We start from the raw sequence: 20,783 nt of genomic DNA on the forward strand, positions 1-20,783 counted from the left end.
TGGTTCATTTATCGTAATTTAAAATATGTGTATTAGCTTTATGAAATGTAAGACTTCATTTAAATTAATATTAATAGTTTCTTATGGAAACTATCACATCAGTAATGTCTGATGTATACTTGTCCATATTTAAATTAAAAATGTTTATCTCATGCAGGCTTTAAACATCTCACTCATTAAAAAGTCTCAGTACTGGACCTGTACCATCGCAGTTCAATCATTACACTTCATGCCACTCTTACTCCGAATGCCATGTTTGTTTGCAGACTTCCATGCTGGTTTTAATTGAAATTGTCTCCATTGTTTTACTCCATGATAATAGTGGAGTAAATACGACACTTAATAACGTCAGTTTGCGGACTATTAGCATTGTTCCTCCAATGTACAAAGTGTAAACAATGAACATGCTAAAATTTCCAGTAGTGACCAAAGAATTTATGTACATAGTACATAAATATATTTCTAAATATCTCGTCATTAACCAAAGGGACAGTTTATTGTCTTCCTGCTCGGAAAATAGGGATTACAATCTAAGAAAACCTAATGCAGATTTGTTTTATGAGAAAGTTGTGTGTTGGAATTGCTCTTCTATAAGTATTTCAATTTTCATGCCCCATTACAACAGTTTTCTTACTCAAATGGCGACTAGGCCTATTTGACTTACGTCATTCACTCAAATGTCATCCTTTAGCAGTAACGTAATTTAACTGTAAATCTTTTAGCCGCCAAAGGCGTTGCCTTCGGTGCACCATGGGAGATATTCTACATAGCACAGTATGATCACAGTCTAATATATACAGTCACGAAGCTTGAGTTGTGAGGGTGCTAGAACAATAGACTGTGCCGGTACCATTTCACATTGTCTGTAACGAGGCGATATTAGCGATCCTAGTGGTTAGCAACTATCTATGGATGCATATTTACTACGTATTGAGCTTCGTGACTGTATATACTAGACTGTGGTATGATAATGATTAATGAAATAATGGTTGAATGACGATAGGGGAAATGAGAGCGCCACGCGAAAACTTTTCACCAAGCACCTTCTTTGTCCTCCACAAATTCCACTTTAATGGAATTAAATTTACGGGAGGGGGCACTATGGCCCAGCTTTGTTACGATCAATTGTGTTAACCTCAAGCTGGGCGCATTTTTAAATCCACACTGGCTGACTACACCAATGTTCGCTGCGTACCCAGATTTGGAGCAGGCAACCTTCACTCGTCCCTAGGCCAGCCTCCTCCGTGCGTCGCCAGCCAGCGATCGGGGAATGCTATGGAATGATGACGAAATGAAAAAAATGGCGGCGGAGTGATGTAGATGTTCTAATATTGAGAAAAACGGGAGAACCCCGAGAAAAACCCCCAACTGCGACCTTGTCCGCCACAAGTGTCACTATGGTTTTTTCATTGAAAAATCCCAGACCTTATCGGGAATCGAATCCGGGCCGCCTGCGTGACAGGCTGAAGGTATGATCTTTCAGCCACCGTAGGGGTAATTCCACTTGAACTTACCGGGATTCGAAACCGGGTTACCAGTATGACCAATCGAACACTTCCTGAAGGAGAGGAATACAGGCTTGTCTATAAGTCATGTAATCTCAAAAAAAAAAAAAAAAAAAAAAAAAATGGTATTATCTTGTAAGGTATAGCATAGCATAGATGTTGTCCAATATTGTAACTCGTACGAGGTAACCCCTGGCGTAAGCAACCCGCAGTGCATATTCTTTAAGGTCGCTTTTCCTATTTTATATGGAAAGTTATTGACCTTAGCAGAGCATGCTTGACGTGCAATGTCTCCTGGTTCCATAGGCGTTTGGACACTCATGATATATAATAACGGGGAATTTACGCATGAATATTAAAATTGATACTTCATTATGTGTATAAATGTATTTCTATAGCTAATATATTAGTCTATATAATATTAAATAGTAAAGTAATATATTAGAATATTAGGAAGTCAATTTAGAATGCAGTCGTACAATAAACTGGAGAGTTTGGTAAGTAGAACAACTCAATCCCTGGTGGTGTTGAGATTTTTTTTTTGTTGCCAAAACTTCAGAACTGGCCCGAGGTCCTCTTAATCTTCGGTTAAATAGAGTACATGCTCTTTCCAGGAGTGAAAGATGGTCGGATCCTGGTGCCGACCACACCACTTCGTTCTAGTACCGAAGTTGTAACATCAAGAACCTCAAACGCCTTAATGGCATATACGCACGATACCTTTACCTACCTTACCGCACAAAAAATAAATAAAAGCAAGTGTGGGCTAATTAACTGCCTGTAATAAACTTTAATGTTTTCCTGTATTGAATCGATGGAGCAATCAATGGAAAGAGATGCGTGCGCGAATCACGAATCCTTGTAAGTGGATTTGGGGCTGTGGAGAAGAAATTATGTGAGCTCCAAGCTGGTAGGCCACTTGTCTCACTCCGTTTGTCGCCGTGTCATGGAAAGAAACTGGGGAATTTTGAAAGTAAAAAAATTCGAAATGGATGTAACTTAATAGGTACCACGATGAAGGAAAAGAGATGTCGCAGAACACGATCGAAACGAGATTTCACAGCAGAAGGGCACTGCTGTCGTCCAAGACGCTCTTATGCCCCAGGTGCGTCAGTTATACGAATTTATACAATCCCGCACATTCATAGTGCATTTCGTAATTACAGTACTCATAATTTATATTATCTTCAATGTATACTAGATCAGGTGATAAAAGCGTGTAGCTAATGATGGTTTACGGATTCGGGTCTTACATTATGCATGTTATTTAATGCTCTTGTTGTAAAGTAGGAACCTCGAAATATTACACACATTTTCTAGCGGTGTCGTAAATGTATTGAGAAACGAGGCCAACACTGAGGGTATGATGTACAGTGTTCAAAGAAACTTTTGAATACTATTTTACTGCAAATTTATGAAGATATATGCTGATTTATTTATGTGCTAAAATTGCATTATTTCTTCATAGATTTGCAATAAACTAATATGCAACAATTTAATGAACAAAAAATATACATATACCGTATATATATATATATATATATATATATATATATATAAGTTTGCATTAAGATAATGTGAATTTTTTTTTCAGCACTATATTATAAAGGTTGCGCTTTGAACACAAACACCTTATACTTATTAATTAGTCATTATAACCTAATCCATCGTAGGTGGTTGCCTCATTAGCATTTTAATACGAAGGAAGTGTCCAATGTCATTTGGTGCTAACTTTCCTTAGTAACCAATTAATAAAATGCAGAATTACCTACTTTGAATTAAGGAATGACCTACTCTAGCTGTATAGAAATTTCACACACAATCCTGCGTTGAAGTCTTTTAGAAACAGGTACCGCATTACAAAAAACGAAATTTGTAAGGGCAAGTAAATCACTGTTGGTCTCTCTCTCTCTCTCTCTCTCTCTCTCTCTATATATATATATATATATATATATATATATATATATATATATATGAAGCATACAGAGGAAAACTATGAATTTCACAATTCTATTAAGGATAATTTCATTAACTAGTTTAATAGATTGCTACAAATTTTAGTATTGTTCTTATCAAAACTAGTAAAAAGAAGAATTATCACTATGGATACAGTCATTCTTTCCTTCATTTCCAATAGGAACAGAAATAAATTTTGCAGTAATATACTGAATTAGATCATTATCTCACCCTTAACATAAATGTGACATTAGTCTTTTTTCCTCTGTACACTTCATATAAGATGAGTGCATAGAGTAAGACTATCATTTTATACAACTTCGTATTTAATAGAAATAATTGCCTGGAGCATGTAAATCGAATAAAGAAATATATATTATTCAGTCGAAAAAAAAAATAAAGAATGTAAACGAGAGAATTCTAAATGAAACAGTAGAGCAAGTGGACAGCTTCAAATACTTTTGGTGTACTATAAGCAGCAACATGAGACGCTTCCAGGAAGTCAAAAGGAAGATAGCAATGGAAAAGGAAGCTTTTAATAGAAGAAGGAGCATCTTCTGCGGATTTCTGAAAAAAAAAAAGCTAAAGAAGAGACTAGTGAAGTGCTTTGTGTGAAGTGTGGCAATGTATGAAGCAGAAACCTGGACATTACGACGAAGTAAAGAAAAGAGACTAGAAACATTTGAGATGTGGATATGGAGAAGAATGGAGTGTGTGAAATGGACAGACAGAATAAGAAATGAAATTGTACAGTAGAAAGTGGATGAAAAAAAATATTGAAACTGATCAGGAAGAGAAAAAAGAATTGATTGAGTTACTGGCCGAGAAGAAGCTACCTACTGAAGGATGCACTGGAAGGAATGGTGAATGGGAGAAAAGTTCAGGGCAGAAGAAGATATAAGATGATAGACTAAGAGGAAGGCAGAAAATAGGAAAGATTGGAGAAAGCTGGGTTTTCAGTGAAGGATCTGCCCTTGGGCAGAAAACTAAGAATAAATCAATCAATGAATATTATTGAGAAAGTAGCCGAATAGATTATAAATCGAACCGAATGTAACTTAGAAGATCTAGGTAAGAGTGTAGACACAACATAACGCAATAAAGTAAATCGATAATTCTTGAGTTCTAAAACAATCAGTAACTAACTGAGCATTGTTCCCTTAAAAATGTTTAGATTTTGATTGTGTTGTTGGAATTTTAGCATGTATATTGACAATGCTTTGTACAATTAATGATATTTTAAATTAATGTTGTAATAAATTAATGCACAAATCTTGTTTCAAAGTCCACTGGGATCAGATTTCTTAGCGTCTGTCTCGTTTTTCTAGTCCCTTGTAGTGTACGACAGCAATACGTTAAATTAAACGTTGGTAAAAACTTGGTAGCGTGTCTTATATACAGGGAGTGCGCGTCACAGCGATCAGTCGACCGACGAGGTGCTGAAGCCTCCCGCGGTGAGCGAGACGATGACGAAGGCGAACGCCACGAGGAGCAGCGCGGGTCGCCAGTCGGCCGCGGCGCAGCGGTCGGGCGTCGCTCCCTTGGTCTTGCAGGCCGCGTCGTACACGCGCACGTTGGCCAGGATGCCGGCGATCTTGCGCAGGAAGCCGGCCGCCTCCGGGCCGCACTTGTCCACGCCCACCTCGTACACACACTCCAGGAACGCGTGATTAGCGCTGCAACACAAACATAACTCCTTAATTTACATATAAAATACGTAAAATAAATAAAAACATGGTGTAATGAACTAACATTTGAATTTGACGAATTAAATACTAATTGAGGCACTCAGAAGCAAAGTGATACAAGTGACATTTAGTAAGTTTTGAGATAAGTGACTTTGAAGTTGAAACGGAATTTAAAAAAATCTGTTACAGAACTATGTTGCTGTAAATTTACAGTTGTATATGTTGGTACCTATATTTTTTAACTTCTAAATATAAATTATCTATTCTAAAACTGTTTAGGTAAAATAGGGTCCTAAAGTCACTTGTATTATTTTGCCACGAAAATATTTTTGTGGAAAAGTAATATAAGTGCAAGGGTTTTCGGTATTTTTATATTATTTAAAACAAGAACAAGGACATAGCTTACAACATTGAAACATTTCTGTCTTAACAGCATTTGAGCTTTCTTATTATCATATTATAACAAAACATGTGTCTGTATAACCGAAAGAATCAATCAATCAATCTTCTTAATGTGTCCAGTTGTTTGCAGACCACAGAAAGTCAACTGTAGTATTTTCAGTTCTTCTTTTTCATAGTAAATTAGGGGTATTTTTAATCGGTGTTCATTATAGACGCCTGTTGTTACTAGCCAGATGTAGGGTGTAGTCAATATATACTGCAGAGATGTGTCTTTTGGAACTGATACTGATGATTTTAATTGACTTCTTTTGTGGTTTATGGATGGACAGTATAAAAGAATGTGTTCCAGATCTTCATGATGATCTTCAGATGCAAGTAGGAGTATCAGAAAGGTGAAATCGGTGTAGGTACAATTATGTGACAATGTGATCTGTTCTGACTCTTGTTAAAAATGTTTGAACATGTCTGGACAAGTTTGTGTAAATTTACAGGTCATTCTGTTTCTTTTTAACGGACTGTAAAATTTTCCTTTGTCAGAAGAGAGCCAATTGTTGATTAATAGGTTTATAAAATGAAACTTTACTGAAGTAAAGGCATTGAATAGAGATATCACTTGAAGAGGTCTTGGTTGCAAATATGTTGCCTGTTTCGCAACGTTATCGACTTTCTCGTTTCCAGGTATACCACAATGACTAGATATCCATTGAAATTTTATTTTCTTTTGGAGTTTTTTTAGTTCACTTAGTTGTTTCTGAATTGGAATAATTCTATGTGCGTATAGGTGTGGTACATATTTCATTATATCGTCCCTCCTCTGGCAAACTAGCGAAAGTGACAAATTAGCGACCCTGCACTTAAGGTCTATATTATACTATTTAATAGCACAATATAGACCTTAAGTGCAGGGTCACTTATTTGTCAGTTTCGCTAGTTTGCCAGAGGAGGGACGATATTAAATATAGCCCCCTTGGAGTCGGTAAATATTCAAATAGATTTTTCAGAAATTTGAGTAACACACTAAAGAGCAGCATCAATAGCTAGCAATTCAGTGTCAAGACTGGAGGAGGCTGAACATGGTATGAAGTAATTTTCTTGATATTTTGGAATATAATACCCTGCTCCTGATGTTCCATCATCAGGGTTTAGAGATTCATCTGTATAAATTTGAAGGTAATCCTTATATGAGCTGCAGAGTAGCTATATGGCATTTCACTTAAGAATGTATGAAGGATCATTTTTGAAATGATTTCGTGGAATTTGTAGGCAATGTTCTGGAATTATCCATTTTCATGGAGGATTTCATTTACAATTGGAGTTTTAGCAATGAGTGTGTCTGTGATATAGACTGGTATTTCTTCTTTGTTTATTTTGCAGAAATTACATAGGATATTATCTGACAGTTTGAAGAACATCTGAGATCTGGATGAGGCTTGCAATTTAAAAGTATTTTTATATCCTTTTTTAATACATAGTATCTTATTGGTTGAATATTATATTCAATTTCTAGGGCAACAGTTGATGTGGTTTTTGGTACTCCGAAAAAAAGGGGCCTAAGAAAATGTCAAATTTTAGATGAAATTCAGCCTTAGTCCCTGTTCATTACGTCACTAGGCTCATCTAATAAAGTCATATCTCTCTCTGCTGAAACATCTATGTTTCTGTCATGAAGTGCATCTGTAGTGCTCCTACCGCGAATATTCCTTCAACTTCCTCTTCCACGCACTTTTCCACGTCCTACAGTCCTTATTATAGGCCCATCCTAATGCTTCAGGTCATCAAAGAAAGAGTGGTGTATGAGTGGGATGAATTTCTTTAGCTATTGCAAGTTGCTTCACTTAGCAAAAGTTATCCTTATTGGATCACTGTATAGTTGGTCCAGCTCACTGTGTGCAGGCCTTCCACGTAGATGTTTCGAATATGTAATTTATTACCTCTCTCCATTATGGCAAATGAATTAGTCATACACAGAAGAAACGCAACAACAATATGCAAACAACGCACTTGTATTAGTTTGCCTCTAAGTCAAAACTCTGTATGCATTGTAATATAAGTTTAAGGCCAACATGGCGCAGCAATGGTTGGAACTGCACTTATATTACTTTTTCTCTGAACAAAAGTGACGTTAAAGATTTAGAATACATACTTATCTCACTTTAAAAAAAAAATGTCACTTATATTACTTTGCTTCTGAATGCCTCAATTACTTCATTATTTTTATTTTAAACTTTTCAACTTCAACTAAAAGTTTGAAGACACCCATTCAAAATAGATGTTTCACTCCTGCCCTTATACTTATGTGAAATACCCTGATTTTTATACAGGGACCAAAAAATTACGTCTTTTCTTTACTGTAAACCTAATCTTTCTATCTTTCAAACTGTGGATTGTACAGGGACATCATTTTATTTTTATTAACATTTTTACTATTAACCTGGCTATACATTTGGATCAAGATTGAGAACCGCAAACATCGCTTGCTACCCCCTTCCACGACTGGAGTTCGATGATACTGGCGTAAAATACGAACATATCACTTTACTAGGTATAGGAGGGAAGAAAAGTAGATCATCCATTTACGTAAACTAGGAAATATCGCGATTTTGAGTTTGATCATTTTCATTAGGTTTTCGTTTAATCAAAATACAGTACAGTATTAACAATGGGTGTTGTTACTCACGAACTGAGCTGTCCATGTGGACGTATTCATTATGCAGTGTGTATTATACTGTCTACAGCACATTAGCGTACAATATAGAGAATGAAGTTAAATTGAAAAATAATCGTAATATGGATATTTAAACACATTTTTAAAATCATTTCGATACAGACTTCAGTTCTAATGTGCATATTATCGCACTATAGACTATTGTACCTAACCCCAATTACCAGTTTCGTTCTTCGTACTAGTGTACTAGTAACTCATTTTGAAATAATTCTGTACCTACTCTATAAAAGAGTACCTTACGTACTGTAAATTCAATCTTCACTTCTGCCTGATCCGAAAAGATAAAATTACTCAGACATATTATCTACTTTTCGTCCAAGTGGTTATGTCGTAGGGTCGTAGAAAGGGAGGAAATCACGTGACACTTAATTACTTATGGAGGCCCTTTTATTTAAGTTATTTTAAACAGTTGTATAATATTACGTAGAAGTCAAATTCCTAACAGAAATTAATGTTCTCAGAAAAGAGATAAGACAGCCCAGCCACTAGCCTTTACCGAGAGGCGAATAGAAGCAGGTGGGGGAAACCGGGATGCGACGTAGGCAAATGGACGACAGTACCTATGCGAGAATGATTCAATATTGGAAGCTCTTTCGTCACTGGAAAACGCGAACATATTTTTGGAACGTACTGTTTACTCTGAATGTAAAGCTACTATGACTGTATATGCGGTCTTGGATCTGTGTGAAGGACGGTTGAACTTCATTAGTAGAAGGAGTGGGAGTGAAGTACATACAAAAACTCAGGTACAATAAAAATTGAAGTAAAAATAATATGATGTCCCTGTATAACAATATTTCTGTTATGAAAACTCATTGAAAAATTACATTTGAGCGAGATCGTGCGTATTTGCTTGCTTTCCGCACACAACCAATACGCGGTAAGTGTGAAATACCACATTCAGCATTCCCAACGTAACACACATAACAATTTCCCTATTCTTACGGCTTAAGCGTCATATTCATTTTACTGTTTTAGGCTTTTAACATATTATTTTTTAAGACGTTCAATATAGTAACAATTATAAATTGGAAACTTACCACTGCAATTTCACCTAAATTGCACTGTTCATTATTGTTTTTAAATATTTGCAAAAATTAAGTAAACTCTACAACACCACAAAAGTTACTGCATTTGTAATGCAAGTAACATTAAGGAAGCCGTGAAAAAATCAACAAGATTCCAGACTCAACATAGACTGGGGGAAAAAAAAGACAGACGTATATCACGGCCTGCTGCAGTATAGTAAACACAGAAAACATTTTACAGGAACAATGTTGAAGATAGATATATTTGTTTTCCAAAGTTGCCGTCATTGAACAGAAACCAAGATGGAGATTTCATTGCAACTAATTAGAAATTCGTCTTTCAGGTATGTAATAAACGATCTTCGCACAAAATAATGTACGATACACGAGCGGTATGTTTGTTTTCATGTTCTCGGAAATTAAAAAAGCTCAACTACGTTTCGCTTTTTCAATCTTTTCCTCGAACATGAAAACGTCAACATACCGTTCTTGTAACGCATATTACTATTTTGTAGGAAAAAATTAATTACTAAAAAATAAATGTATTTACGTCAATGAATTTTGGGATAGAGTTAAGGCTCATTCACAATGAAAATTAAACATAACGTAAGCGTTAACTTAAAAATATAAACGTTACGGTAAAATCAAAAAGTCATACCACGATGGAAACATAAACATAAAATATTTGGTAACCATGGAAACATAACAACGACCACATTTCCTCATATTCTGTCGTACACTTCAGCGCATCACGATTGTGTACTGTTTGCAAATCACGTAAGCATAGGTATGAAAGTTTGGAGTTTGCAAACTTTCATGTTAACATCTAACGGTAATGTTAATGTCAGTGTTTATGTGAATCATTGTGAATGATCCCATTTGGTAACCTGGCCGCAAACTTCTGTGTTTATGTTACGGTTATGTTTAATTTTCTTTGTGAATGGGTCTTTAGATATTCTCTCAAGCCATTCTTTCACATTACAATAATCTGTTACTTCATCTCTATACTCACTGAATTTCGACCCATTTTCATTTTTTTTTCAAGAATAAATCAAACCTTTCCACACTTGTAACAAACTCCTCAACTGTTTACTAAAAATGGAGAGAATAAGCTGATTGACAAGTTTTTACCAACTCCCAATGTTATGATGTAGATGACAGTGTTGATCCCTGAACAATTTGGTGAAAATTTCAAACTATAAAGAGTTTTAGAAACTGTTAATTTTTCCTAAATAAAATAAAGAAAAAATCTGGATTACAATGCGTTAAGGAGCTGTTACAAATTTTTAAAATAAAAAGTGATAATTGCACAAGAAACATTTCAGATATGTCTAACTCCGTCTCAAAATTCACTGATCTAAGTACAGTAGTGGCAAAAAAACCGGACCGACCCTTGTAGCTGATTTCAGAGCCTTGTTCACTCCAGAGCACGATAGACTGGTAACTGAGACTTTAGTGGTTCGAATCCTGCCTGGAAAGAAAACTTTTTTTTTGTTCCTTAGACAAATTTATTCCAAATACTTTTTTCTACAAAAAATTTAATTTTTCAATAAGCTTTCATAACAGAAAAATGTTATATAATCCACAGTTTGAAAGATAGAGAGATTGAGTTTAAAGTAAAAAGCTTCATTTTTCACAGGCATTTGCTCCCTGTATAAAGATCAGAGGGTTTCATGTAAGTATAAAGTCAGGAGTTAAACATCTCTTTTGAAGGGGTCTCCTTAAACTTTTGGTAGAAGCTGTATACTTCTGTTCGACACAATAACTAGTGATGTATACAGGGAGTGGCCTCGGGGGAAATTTGTTACTTAAAGTCTGAATTATTGTTTCTTTTGCTGTCGGTTCCACATCCCCTGGAATCGTATAAATTCCCTCCGGGGAAATAGATCTGAATTCAACATTGCACGACAATACACTCGAGAGGGAGATTTCTCGTTCCGATTGATTAGCGTGGGCGAAGGAGAGGATGTTTGTGAATGTGGAAGAGAGCTCAATGAAGGGTATAGGGGAAAAACAATGAATATCACATTTCCATAAGGTTGAGATATTATATATTACTACAAAATTTATTGCTCTTCCTACTGAAAATCAAAGAAAGGATGATTGTACCCGTGGTTACAATTCTCCTTTTCACCAGTATTAATGAGAACAACACTAAATTTTGTTGTAATCTTTTGATTTAGATAATGGACATTATCCTTACGGAATTTTGACGTTAATTGTTTTTCCCTTGTACCCTTCAATTGTTGTCATAGGTTGCCTTCATCTGAACGTCTACAACTGTGAAGTAACAGTTCGCGAGTCTGGACATGAAACCAGGTGGCCCGTGTTCGGTTCCCGGTCGGGGGAAGTTGCCTGGTTGAGGTTTTTTCGGGGGTTTTCCCTCAACCCTATACGAGCAAATGCTGGGTAACATTCGGTGCTGGATCCCGGACTCACTTCACCAGCATTATCATCTTCATCTCATTCAGATGCTAAATAACCTAAGTTGTTGATAAAGCGTCGAAAAATAACCTACTAACCTAACCTTCATCTGAAGAAAAGGATAGAAAAACTGTTAGATGGGAGAGAAGTTATTAGTTTGGTCCAGCTAGATTTTCGTTCTGACCTACTATACCAGGCCTGCACAAACAGCGCTCAACGAGCGCGCGCGCTCCTTCGGAGCGGGAGAGCGGTGTTTACCGCTCGCCGAAACGGAGAGGAAGATACGTCAGAATGACATAGGCTTGCAATAGGTAGAGGAGAGGGAAACGACCACTCAGTTATCTAGTGGAGTGCAGTGTGTAGGCCTATTCTCAGTAACTGTTTCACGTTGCTTACCTACTGCTACAGTACAGTATGGAGGAATTTAAAAGACGGAACATACATTTCACATTTAACGATTTACAGCTCGAACTTATTGATCTTCAATGTGACCTAAGGGCTAAAGATCGTTTGAATATTACTACTAGCAATAATATCCACGACTACACAGGCTCGATGTGAAAATGATTGCTATGTTTGGTTCAACATTTATATTTCTGAGAAACTGTTTTCTATAGGCCCTAATCAACAGACATCGAACATCTGTAACTAATGTTTCATTATGATCAGTAGGCTACTGTTCCTCTCAGCTGCCAACAGGATAAAACCTCGTTTTGATCTACTGATAAATAAAAATATAACAAAATGATATTGTACATTTAAGTAGCTATAGAATTTCTATTACTTCCGTAAAATAAATATTTATTTATTAGTTAATGATTGTTAAAGATAGTTTTGCAAACACTGAACGGGAATTCATTTCATAAGCACTCGTAATAGTACTTCCTTTTGCGTATATTTTGTACGAGATCACCCCTTATTCCAGTCCACCCTTATACAGAGCGCAGCTAATATCTGCATTCCGCTCATGAGCAGTGAGCCGGCTCGGAGAGCGCAAACCTTGTGCAGGCCTGTACTATACCATAAGGTGTAAGAATTTAAAACTCGCCGCTAAACAATTTGGGAAGATATAAGGTAAAAGAAGAGGAACAAATAAGAATGCTCAAAGGGTAGTTGCAGGAAACGAACAGAAAAGAAAGAAAAAATAAATCTTTAAGGAAGAAGAAAATGAAGGAAATAAAAGAAAAAATTAAAAATGAAGAAAATAAAGGGAAAGAAATGAAAGAAGAGAGTGCATAAAATGATTATAGTTTTGGATTAGAAATGATTCATGAATAATATTGCTTTTATGAAGGAAATTTAAAGAATATAATATTATGATAAAAGAAGGGGCATTATTCAATCATATAATTTACTTAGTGATATTTTACAACAGTATGGGTTAAGTACAGGTCTGGCCAGCAAGGACCATCTGCTAGCAGACTTGTAGCTGTGTGTACTAACCGCAAAGTGAAACAGCTGTGTCATAATGGCTTGAAACGTTAGGTATTCTAGAATTTCATAAATATTTTAATTGGAGCAGGAAATGTTGCAGTTTAAAATAAGGAATGTAAAATACAAGCTTGGAGAATGGATAGTCTTAAAATTTTTATAATTACAGTCATTAAAACTGAAAAGGGTTTTTATAAAGTTCACAGAAAACGTAAAACTTCACAAACAATTCATTATAGACGTTGTGTAATGGTGTAGCTTGAAACGAAGCAAAGATGCAATTTGTAATTTTTCAACGAGATTATTCTGGGAAAGAATTACTTCTGTTAAACGCTTGGCAGAACTCGGATTTTCACGATTTAAAATATGTTAAGCAGTGGTGTGGAAAAAAAGGAGTGACTTGTGTATATCTAATGCCTACCCACTTCACTTGCGTGATTCGGGTTCCGCATACTGCGGAAAGATGGCAGGACCACAGTCTAGTATATACAGCCACGAAGCTTGAGTTGTGAGGATGCTAGGAACAATAGACTGTGCCGGTACTATTTCGCATTGTCTGTAATGAGCGATCGTAGCGATCCTAGTGGTTAGCAACTATCTATGGATGCATATTTACTACGTATTGAGCTTCGTAACTGTATGTACTAGACTGTGGCAGGACTGTGACCCATTTTAAAGTTGCACACCACTTCGGCGAGCCACGTTATGCATGATGTGTGTCTGTGAAAAGTTATGTCGTGTACTAGGGTAGTGTATATGTAAGTGTTCCTGTAAGTGTAGTGTAGGGAATGGGCGACTATAATGATGGCGAGAAAGGGAGAAGGGGAAATCCGGTGCCGACACGTAGCATGTTTCTACTCCATACAATGCCACACTCCACACAAAGCACTTTACTAGTCTCTTCCTTAGTTCCTTTTCCAGAGATTCGCAGAAAATGCTCCTTTTTCTAATAAAAGCTTACTTGGCCATTGCTATCCTCCTTTTGGCTTCCTGGAAGCAGCTCGTGTGCTTATAGTCCTACAAGTACGCCTATATTACGAAGAAATCTTACAAATATGTCGTCCTATATTTCTACGGAAATATTCTGACGTTCGACCACCATATGATTAAAGAATCCAGAATTTAGTGGAAAAAGTGAGAAAAAAAGGCTTGCCGTAAATAAAAAGAGGGCGCATAAAATCACTTTCTAATTGAATAAAAACTCGATGACATAGGTCATAGGTTATAGGGTAGAACAATCTCCCACACAATCGTTAAGAAAGTTATCAATAGGCAGGTGTATGCCATATATCAGCATGAAAATCGACAAAATTGATGAAACTAAAGCCTTATAAGACGACATTCGTTCATAAATTGAATGAAACTGACATGTATACAGGGTGTAAACAATATAAACTGCCAAAAATAGTGGTGATAGAGCATAAATAACTGAAGAAAATAGTTAAACGTTGTTTTTCTGTAACTGTCATGGTTTGCCCAGAAAAATGTGCTTTTTGAGTCTAACGTTTTTGGAAAAGGGAATAGGCAGTCATTATTTAGGCTACTTTGCTTGGTATGTACAGTAGTGGCATAAAAAAAACCGGACCGACCCTTGTAGCTGATTTGAGAGCCTTGTTCACTCCAGAGCATGATAGACTGATAACTAAGACTTTCGTGGTTCGAATCCTGCCTGGGAAGGAAACTTTTTTTGTTCCTCATTCAAATTTGTTCCCAATACTTTTCGATTGCAGCGATATTTTACTACTTAATTAACTTATTATTCCCGGAACATGAATTTTACCAGCAATCGAAAAGTATTGAGAATAAATTTGAATAAGGAAAAAAAAAAGTTTTCTTCCCATGCAGAATTCGAACCAAGAAAGTCTTAGTTATCAGTCTATCGTGCTCTGGAGTGAACAAGGCTCTGAAATCAGCTACAAGGTCGGTCCGGTTTTTTCTGCCACTACTGTACGTTGAAGCAGCCGTTTTTTTACTCCGTTATGTATTAGTGTGAGTTGGGTACAAGGTCATTGGAAATAATAATAATAATAATAAAGGTAAGGTAAAGGTATCCCCATAACATACCATGAAGGCACTTGGGGGGCATGGCGGTAGAGCCCCATGCTTTCCATGACCTCGGCACTAGAATGAGTTGGTGTGGTCGGCACCACGCTCTGATCGCCTTTTTACCCCCGGGAAAGACCCGGTACTCAATTTTATAGAAGGCTGAGTGAACCTTGGGGCCATTCTGAAAGTCTTGTCACCACCTGGGATCGAACCCCGGACCTTCCAGTCCGTAGCCAGCTGCTCTACCAATAATAATAATAATAATAATAATAATAATAATAATGGTTTATTTAACCTGGCAGAGCTAAGGCCATACGGCTTTCTCTAACACTCAACCAGGAGTAAAACTGCGTTACAAAACACACTACCGGTACAATAACATTTACGTTGTCAAAATGTCAACAAATAATTAAACTACTATCAGTGTTAAAAACATGGTATTTTACAAATTAAAAATAAAATTATGAGATATAATTAAATTTCATATATATATATATATATATATATATATATATATATATATATATATATATAAGCCACTGGCGTGGCTCAGTCGGTTAAGGCGCTTGCCTGCCGGTCTGACGTTGCGCTCGGGCGTGGGTTCGATCCCCGCTTGGACTGATTACCTGGTTGGGTTTTTTCCGAGGTTTTCCCCAACCGTAAGGAGAATGCCAGGTAATCTATGGCGAATCCTCGGCCTCATCTCGCCAAATACCATCTCGCTATCACCAATCTCATCGACGCTAAATAACCTAGTAGTTGATACAGCGTCGTTAAATAAACAACTGAAAAAAAAAATATATATATAATTCATTTATTCAATTATGAACTCGGATTTTAAGATGCATTAACTATTAATTTTTTTGTACTACAGGCTACAATGTTCATTGCAAACAGCTTTTGTTTTGTTGGGATTTTTCTCGATTGCTTTTATAATGAAACTTTGTCTCCTGGCGAATAGCCCTTCTTTTTACTGTGACACATGATTGATAGGTGCTGAGTGATTTATATCTATATTAAAATGTTTGGATCATGTCCTGAGAGCCGCCTTGGGTGGCGTAGGAGGTATAGCGCTGGCCTTCTGTGCCCAAGGTTGCGAGTTCCATCCCGGGCCAGGTCGATGACATTTAGGTGTGCTTAAATGCGACAGGCTCATGTCACTAGATTTAGTGGCATGTAAAAGAACTGCGAGACAAAATTCCGGCACACCGGCGACGCTGATATAACTCGGCAGTTGCGAGAGTCGTTAAATAAAACATAATTTAAATGTAACATGTCCTGAAATATGCTAGCATATGGAGACGGGTCGCCCTGGGTAGCGTAGTCAGTATAGCGTTGGCCCTCTGTACTTGAGATCGCGGGTTCGATCCCGGTCCAGGTCGATGGCATTTAAGTGTGCTTAAATGCGACAGGCTTATGTCGTAGATTTACTGGCATGTAAAAGAACTTCTGCGGGACAAAATTCCGGCACAACAGCGACGCTGATATAACATCGGCAGTTGTGAGCATCTTTAAATAAATCATAATTTAAAATTGTTTATAAAGACGGAGCATACCGGCTCTGTATTCGCCTGAGCTGCTTTCTCGGTACGAGTCCCATAATTTTGAGATCACTAACGTAAAGAGGCAGCGGTCTCACTGTCACAGGGCTTATATCAAGACTTTCTACTAGAGATAGCCTTGCTTATATGCATGTTTCCCTTATACTGTGGCTGACCTTGAGGATTGTGTACGGTAAATGATTAAAATGTATCGAAGTTATGAGGAAAATCAGATAAAGCTAAAATGAAGTTCTATTACGTATTAAATCTATTAAAAACAAGTAGAATCTAAAGTCGACTAAAAAATAATGCTACGTACAAAAGCGAATTGCGTGCAATTCAGAATTAATTTATAGGTAACTAAATGGAGTGCTTTACTTCTGGAGAAAAAGATGGTGGAACTCTGTGTAGAATTTATTACAGCGGACGGGGAGGTGATTACTGTCCAGTGCACGGAAATTTTGTCATTTTAACCTCGTTTTCATCAAACTTCAAGAATCTCGAGGGCTAGACGTTGTTCAAAGAAAATTTATGTTGAAAACATAATTAACACATTTCTAACTTTCTTGATGAAAAATTCAACAAAAAGGTTAAGGTTGCCGTTCCGGCGCGTTTCGCCAGAAAAGAAAGCACTGATTAAGTGTAATTTCTCTTGAATTTGTACATAATTACGCACAAAACAGAATTACCCTATAAGGCTTTGGGTTGCTTATGACCAGACCAAGGGATTTGGAGTACTATAAAGTAATGATGCCATTGAAGACGTTCATTTAAGTGATATACCTAGTTTAAAATATGCTGCAACTGTGTCAGCCCACGTGGAACGCAGTTTTTCCATGTGTAGGCCTAAGTTTTTTTTCTCCAAATGACAGGTTGTGTCGTTCTCAATGGAAAATTTGAAAATGATATTCACTTTGTACTATAAACTCACACAGAATTATAAGGTTCATGTTTTTTTAATATTAATGTGTATTATTTTTTGAAGGACATCAGCCAATTGAAATCAATTTTGAGAAACCAACAAAAACTGTATTAAGAGATTTTAAAAAAAAGATTGTATTTTTTTCTGATTTTTGATAATTTAGGCTTAGGCCTACCTATGTGATATTTTGAGAAGAGCTTTTAATACATTAATGATTTATTTTTTTAAATTTCCTGAAGTTTCACATGATGAAAATTAGTAACATGTCCTTTCAAAAAAAGAAATGGATTAAATTGTTTATATTATTTTAATGTACCGAAGTAATATGATATTTCCATGCAGATATTCTGCGTCATCATACGATGAAAGAGTAATGGAACGGAGAAAAATTCTCTCCGACGCCGGGATTTGAATCCGGGTTTTCAGCTCTACGTGCTGATGCTTTATCCACTAAGCCACACCGGATACCCACCCCGGCGTCGGACAGAATCGTCTCAGATTAAGTTCCAACTCTTAGGTTCCCTCTAGTGGCCGCCCTCTGCACTACGTCATAGATGTCTATGAACGTAGGACTGAAGTCCACACATGTGCTGAGGTGCACTCGTTATGAGTGACTAGTTGGCCGGGATCTGACGGAATAAGCGCCGTCTTAAATCACGAAGTGATTTACGCATATCATATATATTATTTTAATGTACCGAAGTACATATGATATTTCCATGCAGATATTCTGCGTCATCATATGATGAAAGAGTAATGGAACGGAGAGAAATTCTCTCCGGCGCCGGCATCAGCACATAGAGCTGAAAACCTGGGTTCAAATCCCGGCGTCGGAGAGAATTTTTCTTCGTTCCATTACTCTTTCATCGTAAATTGTTTAGTTCGAAATTAAATGTATATTGCATATATGTAGGCCAATGTATTTATTTAAACTATGTAATACATTAAATGAATAAATAAATGAATAAGTAAATAAATAAGTGAATAAATAAATAAATAAATAAATAAGTGAATAAATTAATAAGTGAATAAATTAATAAATAGACAAATGAATAAATACATTTTACAAATAAATAAAAAAGAAATGATAATTGGGCTTATGTTTGTGTGCTCAAAATTAAATATACAATTGATTCCTTAAGTGAGGGTTATACTTCATGAATCATACTGTATATATCAAGATGCAGCGTCCGATTTGATGTTCAGAGTTTGAAGACACAATGTCAAAAAACCGTTATGTGCACATCTGAAATCATATTACGTGCATCAGATACTGCGACCATTAAGGCAGGTAACGGGATTGTTTGTCATCTTCCGACTCCCATCCTAAAGGACAATCATCAGCACTTTCTGACAACTCAATACGGGGGTTGGAAGGTGCTCGTCTATCACGATTTACTGCAGCCTAGGGCTTTGATATCGATCTGTACCGAACTGAAGACTTTCTAGTCCCCCGAGTCTGTGACATAACGCCTCTTGGCAGAGATGCTCTCATTCTTCTGGAAACGTCTGAAAATAAAATCACTTTACGGCGCCTGGAGTTGTTTTGTTATAGGAATAAAGAAGTTAAAAGTCGGTCAAGAAGTGGGGGAGGTCGCAACTCCACCACAACATCATTAGACTCGATGAGGGTTGTGGGGAGGCGGTGCAGGGCCCACCGCAATCTTGTGTACACCCAGCGTCATACATAACGAGCAGGATGCACTTAATTACTCTTTCCTTCCCTCTGCCGTCGTCACGGAGATTTTTAATGGTAAACATTGTAAACAGAGAAGCATCAGTCTTGCCTTCTTTCCTTACTGTAATTAAATGTGAAGGTTGTGCAGGTAATGCCGACCAACAGTGAATTATTGAAAGTCCAGGTCCCTCTTTACGTTTTATAGCGCTGCCATCGAAATAAAAGAACGAAACAGAGCGGAACTACAAATTAAATATTAAGGAGAAGTATCTGTGAAATTTTGTGTCTCAGTGAAACTTACGGCAGAGTCCGTATGGCCAGCTTCTGTCTGATGCTTTTCAAATTCACTGCGGGCCAAAGCAAGGAGATGCACTTTCACCTTTAATTTTTAACTTTGCTCTAGAATATGCTATTAGGAAAGTTCAGGATAACACAGAGGGTTTGGAATTGAACGGGTTACATCAGCTTCTTGTCTATGCGGATGACGTGAATATGTTAGGAAAAAATCGACAAACGATTAGGGAAAACACGGGAATTTTACTGGAAGCAAGTAAAGAGATAGGTTTGGAAGTAAATCCCGAAAAGACAAAGTATATGATTATGTCTCGTGACCAGAATAACAGAGAGGGTTTGAAATTGAACGGGTTACATCAGCTGCTTGTCTATGTGGATGACGTGAATATGTTAGGAAAAAATCGACAAACGATTAGGGAAAACACGGGAATTTTACTGGAAGCAAGTAAAGAAGTAAGTTTGGAAGTAAATCCCGAAAAGACAAAGTATATGATTATGTCTCGTGACCAGAATAACAGAGAGGGTTTGAAATTGAACGGGTTACATCAGCTGCTTGTCTATGTGGATGACGTGAATATGTTAGGAAAGAATCGACAAACGATTAGGGAAAACACTGGAATTTTACTGGAAGCAAGCAAAGAGATAGGTTTGGAAGTAAATCCCGAAAAGACAAAGTATATGATTATGTCTCGTGACCAGAATAATAGAGAGGGTTTGAAATTGAACGGGTTACATCAGCTGCTTGTCTATGCGGATGACGTCAATATGTTAGGAAAAAATCCACTAACGATTAGGGAAAATACGGAAATTTTACTTGAAGCAAGTAAAGCGATAGGGTTGGAAGTAAATCCCGAAAAGACAAAGTATATAATTATGTCTCGTGACCAGAATATTGTACGAAATGAAATATAAAAATTGGAGATTTATCCTTCGAAGAGGTGGAAGAATTCAAATATCTTGGAGCAACAGTAACAGATATAAATGACACTCGGGAGGATATTAAACGCAGAATAAATAGAGGAAATGCCTGTTATTATTCGCTTTTGTTATCCAGTCTGCTGTCAAAAAACAGTTATATAACCAGTTGTTCTTTATGGTTGTGAAACTTGGACCCTCACTTTGAGAGAGGAACAAAGATTAAGG

At 36.8% G+C, this 20,783-nt stretch overlaps 1 protein-coding gene across 1 annotated transcript in view; it reads right to left on the minus strand.

The window, feature by feature from the left end:
* Window positions 1-3,489: 3,489 nt before the first annotated feature.
* The window catches only part of LOC138704295 (uncharacterized), a 630,735-nt gene continuing 613,441 nt past the window's right edge, over window positions 3,490-20,783 (minus strand). Inside the window, exon 5 of the mRNA XM_069832161.1 lies at window positions 3,490-5,137. Within this exon, the coding sequence (XP_069688262.1) occupies window positions 4,882-5,137 (256 nt within the window). The 3' untranslated portion in view covers window positions 3,490-4,881. The remainder of the gene's footprint in view (window positions 5,138-20,783) is intronic.

Source organism: Periplaneta americana, chromosome 8 (genome assembly GCF_040183065.1).
Source record: "Periplaneta americana isolate PAMFEO1 chromosome 8, P.americana_PAMFEO1_priV1, whole genome shotgun sequence".
NCBI classification, from domain to species: Eukaryota; Metazoa; Arthropoda; class Insecta; order Blattodea; family Blattidae; genus Periplaneta; species Periplaneta americana.